Source organism: Kogia breviceps, chromosome 15, assembly GCF_026419965.1.
Source record: "Kogia breviceps isolate mKogBre1 chromosome 15, mKogBre1 haplotype 1, whole genome shotgun sequence".
In the NCBI taxonomy this organism is placed as follows: Eukaryota; Metazoa; Chordata; class Mammalia; order Artiodactyla; family Physeteridae; genus Kogia; species Kogia breviceps.
In genome coordinates this window covers 63,600,201-63,623,515 of record NC_081324.1, presented here as the reverse complement: position 1 = coordinate 63,623,515, position 23,315 = coordinate 63,600,201, and the positions used below count along the sequence as shown (strand labels likewise).

At 53.3% G+C, this 23,315-nt stretch overlaps 1 protein-coding gene across 1 annotated transcript; it reads left to right on the top strand.

The window, feature by feature from the left end:
• The first annotated feature begins 180 nt into the window (after window positions 1-180).
• Window positions 181-23,094, top strand: CDC45 (cell division cycle 45). The gene is made up of 19 exons (XM_067014317.1): window positions 181-231; window positions 345-404; window positions 1,044-1,136; window positions 2,240-2,377; window positions 3,397-3,543; window positions 6,911-6,966; window positions 8,089-8,137; window positions 9,184-9,245; window positions 10,091-10,141; window positions 11,161-11,280; window positions 12,518-12,649; window positions 12,819-12,917; window positions 13,562-13,723; window positions 18,693-18,831; window positions 18,906-18,989; window positions 19,456-19,574; window positions 20,888-20,964; window positions 22,507-22,572; window positions 23,054-23,094. Exons 1-18 carry the CDS (start codon window positions 181-183, stop codon window positions 22,569-22,571), a joined length of 1,704 nt encoding a protein of 567 aa, XP_066870418.1. The 3' UTR covers window position 22,572; window positions 23,054-23,094.
• Window positions 23,095-23,315: the final 221 nt, after the last annotated feature.

Here is a 23,315-nt window from a genome sequence, read left to right as displayed (position 1 = left end):
CGGAGCGCTAGTGCCGGCCCCCAGCGTGGACCAATCAGAAAGGAGAAAAGGCTGGGAACGGAGTCCCTGTTGGTTGGCCCCCGGGCCAATCGAAAGAGCGCTGATTTGGCGGGAGTCTTGACCGCCGCCGGGCTCGTTGGGTTTCAGCGCGAGCTAGGGTGGTGTCCCGCCGCCGTAGCCATGTTCGTGTTAGATTTCCGCAAGGAGTTCTACGAGGTGGTCCAGAGCCAGGTGAAGCCTTCTTTGGGCCCCAAGGCTTGGGGGAAGGGACGAGGGCGCGCGGCCGTGGGGCCGGGAGGGGCCGGGGTTCGGGGCGCCGCGCTCAGCCCTCTCTCCCCCGACAGAGGGTCCTTCTTTTCGTGGCCTCGGACGTGGACGCTCTGTGCGCTTGCAAGATCCTTCAGGTGAGGTCCGCGGGCCGGGCGGGCGGGGGGCGCGGGGGAGGAGCGGGGCGAGGACCCCATCCCGGGCGAGAGCTTGTCCTGGGGCGGGGACTCAGAAGGCTGCTCCCTGGCGGGACGGCGTTGGGTGGGTTAGAGGAGAACTAGGTAAACGGCGGGGAGACTAATTAGTATCTCTGTAGCAACCTTGGCACAGAATGGTTGCATTCGAGAGACCCGTAGACCTGTGGCGGCTTCTCACGTGTGGGGTTTGAAGAATCTGACAGCCGAGGGCACAGTGGTGTCATAAGCGATTCGGGAGATACTCGATTCTTTAGCCTGTTAGGGAAGATCGTTGGTTCGGTTTTGAATATGGTGCAGGGTTTACATGAGCTTTGGTCAGTCCCCCTTGGGTCAGGAACTACTTCTCAGAAGTCATAGAAATACCATCAGCTTTTCAGTTTTCCTTTGGTGATTTTCAGCAAAGTTGACCAGATGATTCAGTAGACATTCATGTCCCCATCACCTACTTGCTGACACAAATATTTCACTAACCTTAGGTCATCACGTGTTGTCTCTCATCTCTCTTTTTTTTAAGTGCATTTCAAGGTAGATTGCAGACATCCTAAATGCAATAGGTTTTGAAAAAAGATCTCTCTCCAGGCCCTGTTCCAGTGTGACCACGTGCAGTATACACTGGTTCCAGTTTCTGGGTGGCAAGAACTTGAAACTGCATTTCTTGAGCATAAAGAACAGGTATGAGAGATGCATTTGAGAATATTAGGCTTTTTTTACCCAATTACAACTTCTTAACACTGAGCATTCTTTCTATGTATGTAATAGCTTGCATGTATTTCTAACTACCGACTTTCTTCAGAAGAGAAAAGTGAGCTATATGTCCAGGTGACTTACCCTCAAATTGTGGAGGCAAAATTGACAACAAAATAGAGATAGTGAATATGGACAGCCTCTAATTTTGAACTTGTGGTGCAGACACATTTCATTGTAAGGTGCTTGGAATTTAGCAGGTTGTTTTTTATATGGCCTAGTGAAAATTACTTTAGATTAGACTACTGTTTCATATTTATCTCTCCAAGAAAACGTATCCAGGTTTCCAACTTGAAATTCAGGAACATACCGTCTCCCTTTGAAATTTAAGCAGTAGAGGCCAGGCTTCCTCCCACCTCTGCATGGAGCTGTAATGAGAGATGGGACATCTGAGACCCCACAGCCCCACAGGGAGAGACTGGAGTCTGGAAGAGGGTCCCTAGAGTTTCAGGCCACATCTAGGACTGTCTGACAGAGATAAGTCCTCACCCGGTGCTCCTGTCATCATGAGAGGGACCTCTACCAGTTCAATATTTATAAGGAAAGGTTTTTCTATAGTGATAGGATGTGATTAAAGGGTTAACTTAATATTTAAGTGCTTGTTAAGTGTGGACTACCTAAGACTTGCTAGAAATTTAACCCTATGCCATGCTACTAGCACAGAGAGGCAACTTGTCACAGTAGAGTGACAGATCAGAAGAGACCCGGTTATGCATTTGAACGCTTGGTCCATCCACATCACCTTCTTGACCCCAAGCCTGAGACTCGGGCACACTCATCTTCTGCCTGCTCCTCGTTGAAGCCAGGACAGGCATGGAACCCACCTCACCATCTCGTGGTGGAAATGAAATGGTATATGGAGTTGTTAAAGCACTTTCACAGGCCAGCTGTGGCCGTGTTTGGAGCCCCTCACTGTCAGCACCTTGCCATGCATCAGGGACTGCATGTGTCTCAGCAGGACTCGGGCCTAGTGCTGAAGACAAATGGCCTCCCCCATGCGCTTACTCACAGTGTCCCTGTCCTTTTCTCAGTTCCACTATTTTATCCTCATAAACTGTGGCGCTAACGTGGACCTGTTGGATATCCTTCAACCCGATGAAGACACCGTATTTTTCGTGTGTGACACTCACAGGCCAGTCAATGTCGTGAACGTGTACAACGATGCCCAGGTAAGCAGGCATTCGGGGCCTATGTCTCCCCTGAGTTCTCCTGTCTGTCTGTTCCCTTTTACGCTAAGGACAATGTCACGCCTGGTGTTCTTGACAAGGCTTGTGTCCACCTCCCCTATAAGAGCTGGAGCAGCCTGAGGACAGAACCTGGTCTTGTCCATCTTTTTTTTTTTTTTTTTTTTGCGGTACGTGGACCTCTCACTGTTGTGGCCTCTCCCGTTGTGGAGCGCAGGCTCCAGACACGCAGGCTCAGCAGCCATGACTCACTGGCCCAGCCGCTCCGTGGCATGTGGGATCTTCCCAGACCGGGGCACGAACCCGTGTCCCCTGCGTCGGCAGGCTGACTCTCAACCACCGTGCCACCAGGGAAGCCCCTTGTCCATCTTTGATGAGAAACACGGCACCTAACCTTGGAGGTGCTCAGAGGGAGTGTGTGGAATTCGCTTGTCCTGGAAGGTGCAGGGACCAGAACCTGCTGAGTTTGCACTCCAAGCTCAGGTCAGCCCAGCCTTATTGAATACTGGGGGACCTCAGAGGCACCTCCCCTATAAATGGGGCTAGGATGCACCCTGCCCATCCAGGGTGGTGTGGGGACCAGCAGGATGGTGGTGTGAGGCCGCTGTAAGCCTGGCATGGCTCTTGTCACACGTGCTCTTTGACCCGTCAGCAGTGGGCATGCATCCACGGTAACAAAACATCAGCCATGAAACTCTCACGTGAAGGACCTCTTTTAGAGACAGGAGCTTTGCTCGCTTCAAGGTCACCGATCTCCGTGTCCTCTATCAAAGGCCGAGGTACAAGGCATTTGTTTTGTTGGCTGAGTATGTGGCCTAAGATGGAGCTCTTTTCCAAACTTAATGACTGTAGGTAGTTTTCAAATTCCCGTAGTTTCTGTGCACTGAATAGCATGCAGATTCCAGCGGCTCACTGTGGCCAAATAAGACTCTGCTAGAGAAAACGTGATGGATAGTTTTCCATGAATGACAGAGGAGATTGATTGCTTTTTGTCTTAATCTTAGATCAAACTGCTCATTAAACAAGATGATGACCTTGAAGTTCCTGCCTATGACGACATTTTTAGGGATGAAGAGGAAGATAAAGAACATTCGGGAAATGAAAGTGACGAGGGGTCAGAGCCTTCCGAGAAGCGCACACGGTTGGAGGAGGTGGGTTTGGGCCTCTCAACACGGTCTTGAGGAAGTGATCACTCCCTGAGGTCAGGGGTCAGCCCAGAGCCTGTGGGCCCAGGCAGAGATGGGAGGCAGCAGGTGTGGGTGCCAACTCTGGGCTCTGCCATCCCCTGGCTGTGTGGCCTCAGGCAGGTTTCTGGACTTCTCTGAGCTGTGGCATCCAGCACTGGTGGCTTCTGTGAGATGTGGAATTACAGGCGGGAGGCGCTGCTCCTCCCACACAAGGGACGAGATTATTCTAGTGCTCAGTGTTGTGAGGAAGCTAATGCCCTCTGGCCCCCGGTCCTTGGTGTGCAGGCTGAGATTTGCCTCTGGAATGTTTGGGGTCCTCCCTTCATCCTTGGCCTGACCAGGGCCTTGGGAGGAGCCCTTCAGGGCCATGTTTGGGATGTTCTGGACACTGTCCATCTGGGGGTGTGTGTCCTGCTTCCTCACCTGCCTGCTATTTCTAGAGTCTTGGGTCATCCAATTGGGACCTCTCAGACCCACTCTGAGATTTCTTTCCTCTTGCCTGGCTCTTTATCTGTTCTATTTTCCAGCCAACTTTTGGTCTTTATCTTCTAATCTTTGACTTTTTAGAGCTCTTTCTTTTTATTATATAGGTTCCAGGTGTACAGCATTATAATCCAACATCTGTGTACACTGCAAAGTGCTCACCACCATGAGCCTAGTTATCATCCACCACCATATGCTGGATCCTGATCCCCTTCACCATGTCCTCCAACCCCCAACCCCCCTCCCCTCTGGTAACAAATCTCTGTATCTATGAGTTTATTTTTGTTTTATTTTGTTTGTTCATTTGTTTTGTTTTGTTAGATTCCATGTGTGAGTGAAATAATATGGTATTTTATTTTATTTTTTATCTTTCTCCATCTCAGTTCACTTAGCATAATACTTCAAGGTCTATCTATGTTGTCACAATGGCAGAATTCCTTTTTTTTTTTTTTTTTTTAATGGCTGAGTGGTATTCTATTGTATATACACACCACATCTTCTTTATTCATTCATCTGTCGACGGACACTGAAGTTGCTTCCATGTCTTGGCTATTGTAAACAGTGCTGCAATGAACATTGGGGTACATGTATCTTTTTGAATTAGTGTTTTTGTTTTTTTCAGATATATGCCCAGGAGTGGAGTTGCTGGGTCATATGGTAGCTCTATTTTTAGTTTTTGAGGAACCTCCATACTGTTCTCAATAGTGGCTGCACCACTTTAGTTCCCAACGACAGTATAGGAGGGTTACCTTTTCTCCACATCCTAACAACATGTGTTATTTGTGGTCTTTTTGATACTAACCATTCTGACAGCTGTGGGGTGATATCTCATTGTGGTTTTGAATTGCATTTCCCTGATGATAAGTGGTGTTGAGCATCTTTTCGTGTGCCTGTTGGCTTCGGCCCATTTTTGGATTGGGTTGTTTGTGGTTTTTTTGATACTGAGATGTCTGAGCCCTCCTGACCAGCCCTGGAGTTCCACAGCCACGAGGGGAGGGGACAGGACTCCACTGTGCATTGTGGGGAGGGTCAAAGAATTCTTGGGCCCTGGGGGTTTTGTTAGGCAACTTTACTAAGGTATAACTTCTACACAATAAAATTCACTGGGTGTACAGTTCGATGAGATTTGACGAATGTATAAAGTCATGTGGCGCCCACCACATCATAATAGAGAACAGTTCTATCATCCCCCAGAAGTTCCCTCATCAGGACCATGACTTGCCTTTTTAAATTAAACTTTGAACTTTGACATCATTGTAGATTCACATGCAGATGTAAGAAATGAGTTGAAATCACTTACATACATTGCCCAGTTTCCCCCAGGGGTGACATATTGCAACACTGTGGCACAACATCATAACCACTGAAATAGTTGAGACACAGGACATTTCCATCACCACAAGGACCCCTCCTGTGGCCCTTTTATAGCCACACTCACTTCTCTCCTGCCCCACCCCCTCCTTAGCTCCTGGCAACCACTATACACTTCTTCATTTATATAATTTTGTCCTTTCAAGAATTATATAAATGGAATCATATAGTAAATAACCTTTGGGGATTGGCTTTTTCACTCAGTATAATTCCCTGGAGGTTCAGCCAGGTGTTGGGGTGTATCAGGTTGATTCCCTTTAGTTACTGAGTATGTTCCGTGGTGTGGACCTGCCCCAGTTTAGCTAGTTACTCACTGACAGACATCTGGGCTGTCTCCAGTTTCTGGCTATTGTGAATAGAGCTGCTATAAATAGTTGTGTGCAGATTTGTATGTATGAACACGAGTCTTCGTTTCCCTGGGATGAATGACCAAGTGTGCATTTGCTGGGTTGTGTGGTAGTTATGTGTTCAGTTTTCTAAGAAGCTGGCTTTCCTGGAGTGGCTGTACCATTTTACATTCCAACCAACAATCTACAAGTGACCCAGCTTCTCGTGTTACCACTAGGTAAGGAAGCTACAGGCTCCCTGCCTGGCCTCTGACTCTACCTTGGCGAGGGTGTAGGGAGTGCACAGGTAGAAGGAGGAGGTGTTACAGATGGGAGGTGTTCATTGGGGGAGGCTGGGCTCTGTGCGGCCTGCGCTGGGCTGGAGGGGGTGGGCCTGGAGTCAAGCACTTATCCTCTAAAAGTTTCCTCTCTTCCGAGGCTGTTCCTTCATGGTTCTTTGGCTTTTGTTGGGGATTTTTTTCTTCGTACCTGTTGGTGTTTCCAAGTGGCCGGCTTCTTCAGCTCCAAATCTGGGATGTATGAACAAAAAAGAAAACCCAGGGAACTCATAATGTGACATCCCTCAGGTCCCAGGATCCCTGGCTGGTCAACCTTCCTCTCCACCTTTCAGAATCTTTTTTTTTTAATAATATGTGATATTGGGGTTTCTAAGTATATTTAATGAATGTACAAAGAAAAATACACATACACCATCTTTCCAGAAGCAAGTTTTTAAAACTGCCGTCCCCCCACCCCTGTGCCTTTGTTGTGGGAACTGAATGAGGTTGTGCCTGTGAGTTCAGAATAGTCTCTGGAAACGGTGGGGTCTGGATGTAGAAGTGTGAGCTCTTTTTAATCTGGTGGGAAAGCCAGCAGGAGGCAGTGGCGGGCTCTTGGTGGATTGCACGGTGCTGGGATGAAGGACTCGGGGTGTGGCCTGAGCAGGTGCCAGCGGGGTGGGGGGGGCAGCCAACCATGTCCATACACCCATAGTGCTGATGGGCCAGAGGGCCCAGCTGTCCCCTCAGTGCCTCCCTCCCCAGGAGCAGGCTTCGCGCCCTGTGCCTTCTGCCAGATCAGAACCTTCTTGGGCTGTGGGGTAAGGTCCTGGCTCCTTTGCTCAACGCTTTGTTCTCTTTGTCGTGGATCAGGAGATCGCCGAGCAAACCTTGAAGAGGAGGAAGCGAAGAGAATGGGAGGCCCGGAGGTGAGGCTGCGTCCAGCAGCGGGACAGTGGGTCAGCGATGCCCCTTTCTTTTCCATTTGAGGATCACATGTTCAGTTTAGAGCCTCTGCGCCAGTGTCTGCAGGATTGAGCTGGTGGCCCTGCACTGGGAAGGAGCTCAGGACCCCTCTGTCTTGTCCTCTGGTCTCACGAAGGCCGAAGGCGGGGCCTGGCCTGAAGGTCTCCCAAGCACATGCCATCCATTAGGGGTGAGGGCCCTGGTCCTTTGTTTTCATAGTTTTCTAAATGTAAATACTTTTATTTACAAATTCAAGAGATGGCAATTGTGTAAAACTTTTCATAGGAAAAAAAGAATGAAAAGGAAACTAAGTTACACACACCTTCTCTTCCTGTTACAAATTAAAAAACAGAAGTGCTTTAAAATGAAAACATTGGAGAGGTTATTCTAGCTTGAGGCAAAGTGGAGCAGTGCTCTAGAGCTAGGAATTCCTTGCTAAACACAGTCCTTGGAGGTCTCGCAGGGTCTGAGTACCCTGCCCCTGTCCTGCTGTGCCCCCAGCCAACCCCCTTGGAAGGACAGTGTAAAACCATTTCAGGAAGTGTTAGGAAAGAAAACTGAATATAACTCACTTTCACTAATAGGAAGAGATTCTGGCTTTGGATTGATTTTCCTGGGTTATCTGTACTTGTGCACATTTTACATAGTTACACCTAATTTTGCATTTTTCCTCTTAATAGGATCATAGTTCTGATGGTTCCAAAAGCCTTTATAAACTGCCCAGTGCTCAACTGGCTGGTTTCCCTTCGTTGTGAACTGGAAACTGGGTCCAGCATCCTCCTGTGACACATAGGCTGCACACAGAGCCCGTCTTGTCTTGCTTGTTCCGTGAATTCCCTTCTGGGGATCATTTCTTAGGGGGGATTCTGGGGCAATGCCATTTCACATATTCTGCAGCCACACAAGGTTTGAGCCCGTTTACTCCCTTCCCAGCCATTGTATGTCTACACTCCTTGAAGAGTCAATCAGTGAAAACAAACTATTTCATTTGCGTTTCTTGGGTACCATCCAGTTTTGGCATTTTTCCCAACATTTGTCTTCCTATTCTGCTTCCTGTTGAAGACCCGCATTTTGTGTCATTACAGAAGAGACATACTCTTTGACTATGAGCAGTACGAATATCACGGGACGTCGGTAAGTACAGATAGGCTGGATTCACGGTCACGTTTGGACTCTAGGGGTCACTGTCCTAAAACAGGAGGAGGAATGAGCACAGGTTTTAGAGCCACCAAGGCCTGGTATGAATCCCAGCCCCACAGCTTCCTCTTTGTGATCTTGGGCAGGGGATGCAGCTTCTCTGAGCCTCTCCTCCTCAGTAAAAGGAAGAGAGCAGCCCTCACTCCAGAGGCAGTTGTTGGGAACGGTTCCTTTTACCTAGAGGTACTCAAGGAACAGAAGCTATTATTTCTGTTCATGATCAAAAGTACAGAACAAGGGAATTCCCTGGCGGTCCAGTGGTTAGGACTTGGCCCTCTCACTGCCAGGGGTCTGGGTTTGAACTAACATCCTAAATGCTGCGTGGCCAAAAAAAAAAAAAAAAAAAAAGTGCAGAACAGGTCTGTTAGTCTCTGTGCAAGAAGGTAGAACTCTGGACTTACACAGGCCCACCAGCATATGTGTTACAGGAAGAGTTTCGTACAGAAAACCTAGTGTGTCGACTCTGGCATTGCTGAGCAGAGCTCAGGGCCTTGAGGACCCCTAGAAAATAAGTTTCCAGTAAAGCATCCTGTGTTTAGCCTTAGAATTTGGCTCTGGGGCCTTGGACCCTGAGCACAGATTTCCAGAGCCCCTTTTCTGGTCAAGGCCCTATTGCCCTTTGGGATCATCTCTCTGCCCTGGCAAGTGGAGGATCCGAAGCCGCAGGAGGGGTGGGTGGTGTGGGCAGGAACGGATGCCCAGCCCCTCAGATGCTGGAAGTTCCCACAGAAACCAGTCTCCTTGGCGCTGTTGAAGGAAGCCCAACGTCTCAGGGCAAACGGGATTTAGAGTCTTCTGGTCAGACCCTGATCCTCCCATCTCCTGCCAGAACCCAGCCCGTCTGCTCACGGGAGCTGGATGCTTCATCCACAGGCAGCCCTGTGGGAAAGACCGTTCTCGCGTGGTCCCAGGGCACCGGGCAGCACGGGCCTGGCCCTGCCGTGAGCACCGTTGCCCGGCGTTAAAGCCTGTCTCTCTTGCAGTCGGCCATGGTGATGTTTGACCTGGCGTGGATGATGTCCAAGGACCTGAGCGACATGCTGTGGTGCGTGAGGCCCTCCCATGAGCAGCTGCATCCTCACAGCCAGAGCAGGTCCCCACTGCCAGGGGAGTGCCGGGTGCGGCCCCTTTTTGCACACGTGCAGGCCCTGGTCATCTTCCTGACTGGGGTCCCCGGCTGCACACAGACTCCTGGGGGGACTGGGGAGTGTCATGGAGTGCCAAGAGTCTGAGGGAGGGGCCTGGGCCTCTCCACCCTTCCCAGCTGACCACCCAGCCTTGCTGCCCAAATCAATTTGAGCGTGAGGTTTGAACAAGACTGCTGTCAACAAGCATCTTTGCAACCCTGGCTGGGGGGTAGTTCTGGTACATGAGTAGCCGCTGGCCTGCCTCTGAGCCTGCTGCTGGGTCTTCCGGCAGGGGTGCTTGGCCCACTGCACTCCTGAATGTGGTTGATTTGGGGACTAAAGGCTCAGTCTAGTGAGGAGTGTGTGGGTCTGGCCTGCTTCACCCTCAGCATTCTGCTCTGGGTCCTGGTTTTCTCCTCTGCGAGGTGATGGTCTGTGCTGAGTCAGAGCCTCAGGACGGCCAGGGCAGGGCCAGGCACTGGCCACATCAAGGCCCAGAGGTGCCCTGTTGCCCTGAGCCGGCGAGGGTGGCGTGCGGCCAGGGGAACCGGGACACAAGTGTGGGGCCTGCTGCTCTTGTCATAGGGGATCCCTGCTGGGAACCGAGAGTCCCACAGCGGTGACACTGCAATGGCATCCTTGGAACCTCTCCACCTGCGGGGCAGGACCGCTGGTCCAGCGGAGTGTCTGGGTCAGACCACGCTGGCAGGACATGCCTGTGAGTGCCGCCCACCCATTCACGGCTCCATTCCTCTCCTTCCAGGTGGGCCATCGTTGGACTAACGGACCAGTGGGTGCAAGACAAGATTACCCAGTAAGGATGCGCTCCCAAGGGCTGTCTGAGGTCGGCCGCAGCCGGGTTTGCAGTGGTGGGCTGGGGGCAGCATCCCTGCGGTGCCCTTTGAGGAGGGGCTGCCTTGAGCCTGGGTCCTTGTCAGGACTGGACCTCTGGCGCAGTCATGTGTGGCCTTGTGTGGATGCTTCATCCACTTCGGGGGCCCAGCAGGTGGAGCCTGAGGTGAGCGGAGGGGCCTGGTCTCCCAGCCCTCATGTTGTCTGTTGACCCCTGTGCCCAGTGGACACAGGGCTGGGAGGAGGGGCCAGGGCCCCGAGGCCTGCCAGGGCGGGCAGATCTCAAAGGTTGGGGGAAGGCTGGACAGGCCTGCAAGGAGGGCTGGTGTGGAGCCAAACCCTTTTTGCCCTTGGGGGGTGGGCTTTGCTGTTCTTCTCTGTCCGACTCCAGGATGTAGACACCTGGGAGGGGCGGGAGAGCCGGTGCCCCTCTCATTCCTGCTGCTCTGGTGCCATCAGGTGGGAACTGTAACCCCGTCCAAGGGCCCCGTGCCTGCCTCCTGGCACAGCCTCCACCTGCACTGGTTGCAGAGGCCCCTGTGCCCTGGTAGCTGCCCCTCCCACCCTGCCCACTGGAGGGTCCCGAGTCTCACGGCCTGGGCCCAGCCTGCTCCCCTCCTGTGCTGCTGATGGCGTCAGGTGCACAACGCTGGGCACCATGCTGGCCTGGGTGGCCCCTCAAGTGGACCTGGACGGGGTCTGCCTTCTCCCGCTCTCCTCGCCAACACTTCCTGTGCTGGGTGTCTCGTCACTATGGGGTCTGTCCACTGACCGTGGCTGGTGGGTGGGCCATGGCACCCTCTGTGCCCACCCCAAGGGGCCTCAAATAAATGACGCAGGGCAGCTGCTGCCCAGGGGAGAGCGCACGGGGGTGGCGGACGAGGCCAGAGCCCAGCCCTCGTTTGCCTGCAGAGGCAGCAGGGGTCCTGGGCCCTGGACAGGAGGGGCGGAGGGAGCCCCAGGCTGCGTGCTGTCTTCCAGGATGAAGTACGTGACCGATGTGGGCATCCTGCAGCGGCACGTGTCCCGGCACAACCACCGGCATGAGGATGAGGAACACGCGCTCTCCGTCGACTGCATGCGCATCTCCTTCGAGTACGAGTATCCTCACGGCTCAGCCCTGCGTCCCCGGGATGAGAGGCTCTGGGCAGAGGGCACAGTGGGTGCAGCAGGAGTCCTGGACGTGGGCCCTCCCTGGCTCGTTCATGCCTTTCCCGTGTTCAGGAGCATCACGTGTATTAGGGTGCATGGGTGCTGGGCGCACACAGGCAAGTGCACGTGGGGCCACGGTGGTTCAGGCAGTTGAGAGGGTTCGCAGACTTCTGCCAAGAGGGTGGGGAAGCAGCAAGCAGGTGTGATTAGAGTGACACTTCAGGAGGAGGATGTGGTGCCTCGAGGGGGCGACCCGGGCCATCGGGCTGCAGGGCTCAGGACAGGCTTGGTGAGGCCACATCAGAGGAGAGACTCAGCCACCCTCAGGGGAGGGAGGGCTGCCTGGGCAATCTCATGGCCTTGCAAAAGCCCTGAGGTGAGCTCCAGGGAGGGGCTGGAGCGATGGACGGGTGCAGGTCGAGGAGCTGGTTCTTGGTGCTTGAATGTCCCAGGGCTGCCGAATGGGGGGGATAGGCTGTGGCAGCCATGGCAGGGGTCTCGCTGCTTTGGTGGCAGGTAGAGTGATGGCAGGGGTGGGGCCGGCCTGTGCCTGCCCTGCGACAGCTGGGGACCAGTGAACATGACTTGGACGTGTCAGGTGGGGGTGCCCACGACAAGTCTAGGAAGAGGTGCTGGGTGTGGGGCAGCCAAGCTCCGGGAGGGGGCTACCACCAGGAGCCGGGTCCTGACATGTGACATCTGGGGGCCAGGGTGCACCAGGGGTGCGGGCAGGGAGGACAGTGGCCCCAGGGCCCAACCAGCAGGAGGGGCATCACAGAGGACAGAGGCCGCCGTGTGCCCAGAGACCCTCGGTGTGGGTGAGGACCATCCTCACAGCCACACTTGTGGCCCCAGGAGTGAGGAAGAGCCTGTCAAGGAGTGGGGTGAGGATGAGGCTTTGTCGAGGGGATCCCAGCACAGGCCCAGCCAGGTGGAGCCTGCGGGGAGCGGGTGGGAGGCCAGCCTGAACTGGCGACGCCCAGTGGGGCCTCCCAAGTCCTGTGTGGCCACAGGGGCCCCCGGATAATGCTGTGTGTCCACATCTCCCAAGCTCTCTGTCTGGGTCATGTTAAGCTGAGGTCGAAGAGCTCCAGGTCCTTGGGGGGCTGACTGGTTATGCAGGTGGTGGTCCCAGGGCGGGGGCCCGGGTCACTATGCAGCCACAGCTCCTTGACTGCAGGCCCAGCCTCCGCCTGGTGCTCTATCAGCACTGGTCCCTCCACGACAGCCTGTGTAACACGTGCTACACTGCGGCCAGATTCAAGCTCTGGTCCCTTCACGGGCAGAAGCGGCTGCAGGAGTTCCTCGCGGTTGTGGGGTGAGTGAGCGCCAAGGCCCGCCCCCCACGGCCCCTCTCCCCTGGGGGAAAGCCCCCACTCCTGCTCTATCCCACATTCCTCACTCGATCCCAGAATCTGGTCTGAAGGCCAGGCTGGGCCATCAGCCGTGGCATCACACCTCCTGTGACCAGTGCTCCTCCTTCCCAGTCTCCCCCTGAAACAGGTGAAGCAGAAGTTTCAGTCCATGGATGTCTCCTTGAAGGAGAATTTGCGGGAGATGATTGAAGAGTCTGCGAATAAATTTGGGTAAACACATGTTTCTCTGGATTAAGCTTTGTCAAGGTTTCAGCTTTAATCACATTCTAAAAATAATGCAGAAAACAAGAACGCGTAGATGATTGTGACCTGACTAGCCTTCCCTGAAGTTTTGAGTCCTCTTTGGGTTAAAATTAGGACTTAAGGTGCCTGAAAAGTCTAGAATCCTTACCTCCTGGGGCCGAGGTGCAGACCTTTGAGGTCAACCTGGACTGTCCGTCACTGGACCCTGAAAGGACCCACTGGGGCCAGGTTCAGGCGAGCTCTGCCCAACCGGGTCTTCTGGCTCTGCTGGAGGGACATGGGCCTGGCTGCTCCTGGCGCCCTGGGGCCCTGGCAGGAGAGGACCACACCTGCATTGCCGTACCAACCCCCCAACACACACACACAGCTAGCTCCTGCCCTGCCCTGATGGGCTGACAGCTTTGTACCGGGTGCTCAGCACCCCGGTTGAAGGCTGTTGTGTCGGCCTCCTGACTCTGTCCATTCTCTGACCGGAATGGCTAGCTGCAAGCATCAGTGGGGGCTGGGGAGGGAGCATTAATGCTGGCCTGGCCTGCATGAGAGCTCACCCCAACTCGAGGACACTCTGGCCACACGCAGAATGACAGCCGTGTCACTTCCTCCCATTGCAGCATGAAGGACATGCGCGTCCAGACTTTCAGCATCCATTTTGGCTTCAAGCATAAGTTCCTGGCCAGTGATGTGGTCTTTGCCACCATGTCGCTAATGGAGAGCCCCGAGAAAGACGGCTCTGGGACGGATAACTTCATCCAGGCTCTGGACAGTCTCTCCAGGTAGTGGGCCTGGCTGTGGGCCCCCATCCCCGTCGGCCACTCGGCCCTCAGCCCCACACTGCCAGGGAGGCAGGTCACAGGGCCCCCGGGCATGGTGGTGACTACGTCTTTGCAGGAATCCAGATCACAGTCCACCTGAGCTGGGGGCGCACGAGACCCATGCCCGTCTTCAGTATGTGTCGTGTTCTCTGGAATCCTTTTCTTCTTTCTTTTTTGATTTAAAATTTTTCTTCTTTCTCACCTCCCATACCCCTTCAGGCATTGTTGTTTATTCACTCCTGTGTTTCTTCTAGTTTAGTCTTCATTTCTCAATTATTTTTCTTTCACTTCTAACTTTTTCTTATCTCACTTCCCGAGATGTACTATTTTTTTAGTGTCTTTTGGCTTGTTTTGAAATAGAATATTACAGTTCTGGTCTTTTGGGGGCACGTCTTTCTAGTTAACCTTCATTGTCGAGAGGGAGACTATCCTCCTTGTTTTTCCTGACAGTAACTGAGAGGATTTGATCATTGCTCATTTTTTTGTGAGTTTAGTCTTCCTCACTTTTTTGTGGGAGGTATGGTTCACACAGCTTTTCCAGCTTCAGAGTGTTAGAAATAGAGGGGCCTGCTTTCTGGGGTTTCCTGGTACATTCCCAAGCACACTTTTTTAAACAGCTTTGCTGAGCTATAATTCACATACTGTATGGCTCGCCCATTGAAAGTGTACAAGTTAATGGCTTTTAGTATATTCACAAGGTTGTGCAAACATCACCACTATCTAATTTTAGGACATTTTTATTGCTCCAAAAAGAAACCCTGCTCCCCTCAGCCATTGCCTCCCAAATCTCCCATCTCCCCCAGCTCCTGGCAACCAATAACCTACTTTCTGTATCCATAGATTCGCTATTCTGGACATTTCATATCCATGGACTCAGACATTAAGTGATCCTTTATGGCCTGGCCTCTTCTGCTTAGAATAATGTCCTCAAGTTTTATCCGTGTTGTAGCATGTGTCAGAATTTCCTTTCTTTTTATTGCAAATAATATTCTATCATAGGGATAGACCACATTTTATTTATCCATCATCAGTTGATGGACATTTGGGTAGTTTCCACCTTTTAACGATGATGAAAAATGATGTTGTGAATGCACATGTGTGAGTTTTTGTGTGGATATGTTTACCTCTCTCTTGGGTATATACCTGCGAGTGGAATTGCCAACTCATGTGGTGATTCTGTGTGTCACCTTTTGTATAACTGCTGGACTGTTTTCCAAAACGTGACTTCACCATTGTACATCCCCACCTGCAGTGTTATGAGAGTTTGAATTTCTCCATATCCTCACCAACACTTGTCACTGTCTGACTTTTTGATCGCAGCCATCCTAGGGGTATGACATGGTCTCACTGTGGCCTTGATTTGCATTTCCCTAATGGTTAATGATGTTGAGCAGTTTTTCATGTGCTTACTGGTCATTTGCGTATCCTGTTTGGATAAATGTATGTCCTTTGTCTCTTTTTAAATTGGGTTATCTTTTAATGATTGAGTTTTAGGAACTGTTCTGTATATTCTAAGTATGTCTCTCAACAGATACATGATTTGCTAATATTTTCTCACATCCTGTGGGTTGTCTTTTTACTTTCTTGATGTTGTTCTTTGAAGCACAAACATTTTCAGTTTTGACGATGTTTGGGTTATCTATTTTTTCTTTTGTTTCTTTTGTTGTTGGTGTCACAGCTAAGAAATCATTGTCTAATCCAAGGTCACAAAGATTTACACCTCTGTTTTCTGTAAGAGTTTTATAGTTTTAGCCTTTATATTAGGTATATGATTTACTTGAGGTTAATTTTTGTATCTGATGTGAGGGAGGGATCAGCTTAATTATTTTGCATATGGGCATCTGACTGTTCTAGCACCATTTGTTGAATAGACTTCCTCTACTGTTGAATTAATTTGGCACCCCTGTTGAAAATCAGTTGACCATACATGTGGGAATTTATTTCTGGATTCTCACTTCTCTCCCACTGATTCATGTGTCTAACCATATGCCAGTACCACACTGCTTTGATCACTGTAGTTTTGTAGCAGGTTTCGGCTATGCTGTGTTCCTTGAATTTCCATGTGAGTTTTAGGATTAGCTTATTAATTTCTGCAAAGAAGTCAGATTGCATTGAATCTATAGGTCAATTTGGGGAGTGTTGCCATATTAACAATATTAAGTCTTCTAATCCATGAACGTGGATGTTTTTCCATAGACTTAGATCCTCTTTAATTTCTTTCAACAGTGTTTTATAGTTCAGAGAATAAACTGTACACTTTTTATTAGATTTATTTCTGAATATTTTATTCTTTTTGATGCTACTGTAATCAACTTACTAATTTCATTTTTGGTTTGCTCATTGCTACTGTATAGAACTACAATCAATTTTTGTATACTGATCTTGTCCTGTAACCTTGCAGAACTTGTTTATTAGTTCTGACAGTTTTTTAGTGGATTCTTCAGGATTTTCTATATACAGGATCACGTCACCTGCAGATAAAGATGGTTTTACTTCTTCTTTCCCAATCTAACTGCCTTTTATTTCATTTTCTTACCAATCGCCTGGCTAGAACCTCCATGACAATCCCAGCGTGTTTGATCAGTGCCTCTGCCTTCCTTTTCTGAATTGTCCTTCTCTTGCCCAGTTTCAGTTCCACTTGTAACCGTCTCTCCTCAGCAAGGGGCCCAGAGTGGAAAGGAGCTCTGACTGGTACGGGGAGCTAGCTTGCTCCAGCCCCCTGGTGTTTGCCATGGCCCTCACAATCACCTGCTCTTGCGTGGCGCAGAACTCAAGCTTTGGCCACTGTCCCCAGCTGCCTGGAGTTTCACCTTTCTTAGGTCTCTGCTTCTCTGCTTCCTCCCATACGTCTGGTGGCCAGTTGGGGGTCTCTTCCCACCTGCCTATATTTTGGGGTCTGTGGTGTTCCTCATACCTTTGTGTTGTAAATGTGGGTCCTAGGTCTTTGGTTTTGTAATGTAGTTGCTCTGATTTTAATCTAGAAATATGGAGAAATTAAAGAACTATACTGCCACTGTTTCCGCCTCCTCTCAGAATTGATGGGCCAGTCTTAGCCATTGTCTGCTGACTTCCTGCTGTGACAAAAGAGCATTCATCCCATTTTTGTGCCCCTTCCCCTCCTGTTGGTACAGTTGTGCCACTATTTTTAGCTCCTTTGTAACCTTAACATACTTCGGTCTTGTTCTTTCACCAGCATCTCTTGTCTCCCTAGTTGGTAAGAAAAGGGTGTTGGCATCCTTCGTTTTCTCCTCCCCCATACCTCCCAAGATGTGAAAATACTTTCCCACGTTCAAGGTTAACAGTAGTGGGGTAGAGGACAGAATGTGAGTCGTCTCATCTTTGGCTGTAGGTTGATTCCCAAAGATGAAGATCAGTAAATAGTGTTACTTGTTTGCTCTAATAAAATATTCCAGAGTCACTAATGTGCGGTGATCCCATTCCTTTCTGGCTCAGCTCTTTGTTTTCCCTGGAGCTCTTCATTGCCTCCTTTATCATATCCGGTTTTTCCCAGCTCTCATTCCCTGAGCCCCTTCTGTCCAGGAGAGCCTGGGGCTCTGTTCTTGGCTCCAGCTCCCTAGTCCTGCCACCTGCCGCCACCACTGGCGGCCCAGACTGTGCCACTGGGGTGGACCCAGCACATCTTGGGATCCTCATCTGTTTTTTTTACTCCCCCGTTTTGCTAGAACATAATTCTTAAGCAACTTTTAAAGAAAGGGCACATGTGAGGTAAACATTCTGAGCTCTTGCACATCTGACAGTATCTTCTGCCCTCATCTGATTGCTGGTTTAGCTCGTGCAGAATTCAGGGTTGCTCCCTGTCTCCCAGAAGCCAGTGGTGTTGATGTGAAGTCTGAGCCATTTGGGTTCTTGTTTCTCTATAAATGCACCCTCACCCCCACCAGAAGCTTTCGGGATCTGTTTTGATTCTCAGTGTTCCATAATGTCTAGTGGTGTGGGGGGTGGATCTTGTTTCATGTATTAGACTGAGGTTTGGGGTGAGCCCTTTTAGTCTGAGGAAATGCTTTCGTACTCTGCCTTTACTATTCCCCCAACACATATGTCTGTTTCTTAATCTTTCTAGACTTTCTGGAATGATTCTCTGTCTCTGACTTTTGCCTTATATTTTCCATGTGTTTGTCTTATGTGTGGTAAGGAAGGTTTTCTTGACTTTGAGTGAATTTTTTGTTTGTTGCAACCATTTTACTTTCCACCAATACTTCCTGGTTTCTAATTGTTCATTTTTCATAGCATCCTGTTCTTGGTTTACGAATGTGTTGCCCAAATCTCTCTGAAGATACTAATTAGACTTCATTTTAAGCTTTCTTTTGGTCTCCAAATTATGTTTCCACTAGGGCTGGTTTTTCAGGCCACAGGCATTTCTCAAATGTCTGGTGATCCTCTACATTCAAGGGGTTGTGGGGGGTGGGGAAGGCTGTGGAAGCCTGGCAAGCCTGCTGGCCAGAAGGCATCACTTCATCTTGGTGGGTGGGAAGCCCATGTGACACTTTGGGACCCTTACCTGCTGGGTGCAGAGGCTTTGCTTGAAGACCTGACTTCTCAACAGAGGGCTCATTTTAATGTGTTCAGAACGGAACCCTCCTTTGTGAGGGGGAAGGGTAAAAATGCATCTGTCAGGTGGCGGGATCCCTAGTGCCCCCCAAGCCTCTCCGGTCACAGCCCTGCAGCACCTTCCAGGAGGCACCTCTGCTGGCTTCCAGTCTCCGGTCTTCTGATGCCAGCAGGAACCCACCCCACCTGCACCTCTCCTGTCCATCACTGTGGGCTTAGACACTTTTTATTCCTTCCTCTCACCGGAAAGGGAGCTGGGGAGGGAGGGAAGTGAACTGTTGGCTCCACAGCTCCTCTGACCCAGAAACAAGGTGTCCGATCTGCGGCCAGTGCTGGGAGCCGTGCACCTGCCATGTTTCAGGGGGAACCTGGACAAGCTGTACCGCGGCCTGGAGCTCGCCAAGCAGCAGCTGCGCGCCACACAGCAGACCATCGCCAGCTGCCTCTGCACCAACCTCATCATTTCCCAGGGGCCCTTCCTCTACTGCTCTCTCATGGAGGTCAGCTCCCCACAGACACGCCCCCAGCCCCACCCGCTGGCCGCCCCCTGACCACCTACTCCCACTCCCTGCAGGGCACCCCAGACGTTGTGCTGTTCTCTAGGCCAGCCGCCCTGAGCCTGCTCAGCAAGCACCTGCTCAAGTCCTTCGTGTGTTCGGTGAGGGTGGGAACACAGCAGCGGGGGGAGCGGGGGGGAGTGGCTGGTGCCAGACACTGGCTTTGGGGTGCGGGGGCTGCTCACCTGCCAGGGGCTGGCACGTGCCTCCCTTTTCCTTAGCTGTGTTCCTCCGCTGAGCCCTGAACCCTCTACTTCCCACCAGCCCTCGTGCCATCACTCACCACCCAGGTCACTTGGACAAGTGGCGGGGCGGGGGGCCTCACAGAGCACACAGGGCTGGGGCTCATGTTCAGCGGGGCGTGGGCTGGGGAGGGCCTCCTGGAGGAGGTGACAACTGTGTTAGGACCTAAAGGAGGTGAGGGAGGGAACAGCCAGGGGCACAGGAGGCTGGGGGCAAGCTGCGTGGGGACTTGAGTGTCTCTGGGGAGAGGGAGTCCCTGGAGGCTTTAGGGGAGCGAGGGACTGGGGCTCCTGGGCACTGACCGAGGTGCACTTCCCTCCGCAGACGAAGAACCGGCGCTGCAAGCTACTGCCCTTGGTGATGGCCGCCCCCCTGAGCGTGGAGCAGGGTACCGTAACCATGGTGGGCATCCCCCCAGAGACCGACAGCTCGGACAGAAAGAAGTGAGTCCTGGGCCCCGGGGCTATGGGGGGTCGGCCTCAATGCCAGGCCAGGGATGGCCTTTTCCACCATGAAGCAGGGTGGTGGGGCTTACACACGTGGGCTGCAGGGTGGGGCAGCATCAAGCATGCACTGAGCTGGGTCGGAGTGCAGGGAGGTACAGCAGGCAAGCGAGCCTGAGGGTGGCAGGGCAGTTGGGGCCTCATGCTGAAAGCCCAGGACAGATAACAGTGCATGGGGCTCACCGGTGAGGGCACATCTCTGGGCTCCCAGTAACCCGGGTTCCTGTGAGTGGCCTGAGGCCTCTTGGGAGCTCCCACCCCATGGGGTGGGGGGTGCAGGTGTGGTGTGGACGTCTAGCTTCCAGGCGAGGGCATCCAGCTCCCTGAGGAGGGCCGGCCGGGGTCAGATGCACCCAGGATGGGCAGCGAGGCGCGTGGCCCTGCGGCTGCAGTGGAACCCTCAGCCCTACCTGGGCCTGAACTCTCTGAGGAGCAAACAGTTTGCACTGAAAATCTGGATTGGGTCTGGGTCTTACCCTGGGTCTGGATCGGTCCCAGCTCTGCCACTGTGAGCTTTGTTTGACCTCCTTCTGCATCTGCAAAGGCCACTGAGCTGTGAGTGGGCAGACAATGGCCTCTGAGACAAGTGCTTCCCTGCTGCCGGGCTGCCTTCCAAAGCTCCCTCAAGGGTCTCAGATCCAAAGTCACATGGGTGGGAGCCAGCCAGGGTTCCCGAGGCAGCACCGCGGCTGCCTGTGTCCTCACTCGGGCTGCCAGTCTGTGCATGGCTGGGCCAGTTGGCGGTGAGCTCGGGGGACTTGCACAGTCTCCTGTGAGGGCGGCCGTGGAGGCTGGGAGCACTCTCCCTCCTCTGCCCGCCTTCTGTCCTCTGCTCTCCACAACAGGCACTGGAGCCCCTTCCCCACGCTCCCGCTGTCTCCACCAAACCTCCCTCGAGGCAGCTCCATCCAGGCTGCTCCCCGAGGGGCTCCTGCTCCCCCACCGCCCTGCAGGCCCCTCCCCATCCCTGGTCCCACCTGCTGTGTGTGTCTAGGACTCCGTCCCCACCTGGCTCCACAGAGCCTCTGCCTCTCACCTGCCCTAGCTGCCAGCACGGTGCCTGCGGGGGGTGCCAGGGGAAACGCCCACCTGAGGGCTGAGAAGGGCTGACACGGGAGCAGTGGTGAGAGGCAGTGGCCGTCCAGAGAGTGGGCTGAGGCCTCGGGGCTGTGGCCAGTGAGGAGTCTGGTGTGTCCCTGGCGGGGAGGGTCCACTGCAGGGACAGCCCCCAATGCGCCTCTGTGTGTCCCCAGCTTTTTTGGCCGGGCGTTTGAGAAGGCGGCGGAGGGCACCAACTCCCGGACACTGCACAACCATTTCGATCTCTCAGGTAAGAGTCTGCCGTACTGAGGCCCTTTCAAGGTCAGTGCTGGCCTTGGAACCAGGGAAGTGCTGGGGGTGCCCTGCCAGCAGTCCTCTGGCCTCGGGCCCTACACCCCATCTGGGCCCTGAGAGGCATACCTGGCTCTGGCCTTACGATCCAGCCCCTGAGATCACTTCACCAAGGAGCGTAGGGGTCTGGCCACCACTATGCCCTGATGCTGCTGCATGGTGGCTTTGGGGGGCCACACCTGTAGGCCACCAGCGCCCCCGCAGCTTCCCTGGATGCCAGTGTGGAACATGGCATGTTTGGCCATATTTGCTTTCTGTTCTTCAGATGTGTGGCACTTCACCCCTGTGTTAGTGAGCCCGGGCTGCTGTAAATAAAGCACCACAGAGGGGGGGTTGAAATAACACAAATGCATTTCTCACTGTTCTGGGGGCTGGAAGGTCAAGTGTCAGCAGGGCTGGTTCCTCCCAAGGCCTCTCCCCTGGGCATGTAGATGCCGTCATCTCCCTGTGCCTCCACGTGGTCATCCCTTTGTATGTCTGTCCTGATCTCTTCCTATAAGGGCACCAGTCAGACCGGATCAGGTCGCACCCTAGTAACCTCATGTGACCTGATCACCTCTGTAAAAGCCCACTGCCAGGTACAGTCACGTTCTGAGGTGCTGGGGTTAGGCTGTCACCATAGCAAGGTGGGCACCTTCAGCCCATCGTGCCCACCTCTCAGAAAGGACCTCTCACATCACCACTGATGCATTAACGAGGACCAGTTTCTGAGTCCGAGACCCGCCTTCACCTCATTGCCTCTGGAGTCTAGAGCTGGTGTCTTCCTGCTGGGCCCACTCAGGCTGTGGCTCCGTGGTGGGGGGGTCCCCTACAGCAGCCCCCCCACTTCCTGTTTCATGCCTGAGACTGCAGATAGGCGGTGCTGGCCAGCCTGCAGGATGCCCCAGTTTCCCACATGGGGAGGACTGGAGGGCCGGGAGCTGCTGGGCTTCCCCCGGGGGTGGGCGGCTTGCAGGGGGTGTAGAGAAAGTCGAGGCCTGAGGTACCCGCAGCTTGCAGGGCCAGGCTGGCTTGTTTTGTCCTGTCTGATGAGGCCCCGTGCTTGTCTGAGGCTGATGGCCCCCAGAGATGGGTCAATTTGCACCATATCCCCTTCTACAGAAGGGACACCAAAGCTGAGAGACTGGCCAGAACAGGATGGAAGGCTGCCTCCTGCCTGACCGCTTGGGTGGGAGGGAGGCCCCTCTGCCAGGGGTGTGGTGTTCAGAGTGTCACCGCTGGTCCCCTGGCTGCCCCGAGGGTCCTGCCCACAGACCACAGCCGCAGCCGCACCGACAGGGCAGCCAGGGAGGCCGGTTAAATAGGCATCATGGTCCAGAGCACCCCAGGCCACCAGGGAGCCAAGTGTGCCTTGGAATGTGGTAGGGGGTTGTCGCCACTGGGGCGCCGGGCAGCGGGAGTCAACTTGGTACTTGGTGGCCTCCCCCAGCTCTGTCCCTGCTCCTCCCGTCCCAGTGATGTTTTCCTTTCATTACTTCAGTGATTGAGCTGAAAGCCGAGGACCGCAGCAAGTTCCTGGATGCACTCGTGTCCCTCCTGTCCTAGGGTGAGTCATGGGGGAGGGGGTGCTGGCGGGTTCCTGTGGCCCTGCCACAAAGCCCGGCTTCTGCCTGGGTTTGAAGCCGGAGATGGGGTCCAGCGCCTGTTTCCAGGGATGTCTGTTCCCAGGCTGGTGGCAGGACCACAATGGGGCACTTTGAGGGATCTAAATTTCATTAAGCTCCTGGGAGCTTAATGCAGGAGCTGCATTTACCCTCCTCTGATCACAAGGCACCGGGTGTGGCCGGGAACGGGGTCTGCCCTTGCCCCAGCATCAGGCCCTGGGCTGGAGCCGACGGGGTGTCTGCCTATCTGGGCTCTCCTGTGCTGGACTTCTGAGAAGGCCAAGCTGGTGGCAGCCACTCAGTGGGGAATTACAAACTGCGGGCCCTGTGTGAGCCTGGATGCATGTGGCTGTCACTGTGACAGTGCAGCACAACGCTCCTGCCAGCACTCCCTTGTGCCTTACACACCACCTCTTTCTCAAGGGCCCTCGGGAAATGGGCTGGGGACCTGCTGTCTAGTGACCCCTTCTCAGCCCAGGCCCACCACAGCAGATGCCCTGCCCGGCATCTCCTTGAGCCCCAGCTGGAGTTGCGGCTGTGACACACGGGCCCCATCCAGGCTCCGGTGTGGGGGGTCCCTCCTGGCGGTCCAGGGTCCTTCCCCCGCCACCGTCCCTGGTGAGCTGGGAGTGTGGGAGCACTGGTGGGCTCTGCTGAGAATGGCCTAGGGGCCTCAGGGACCTCC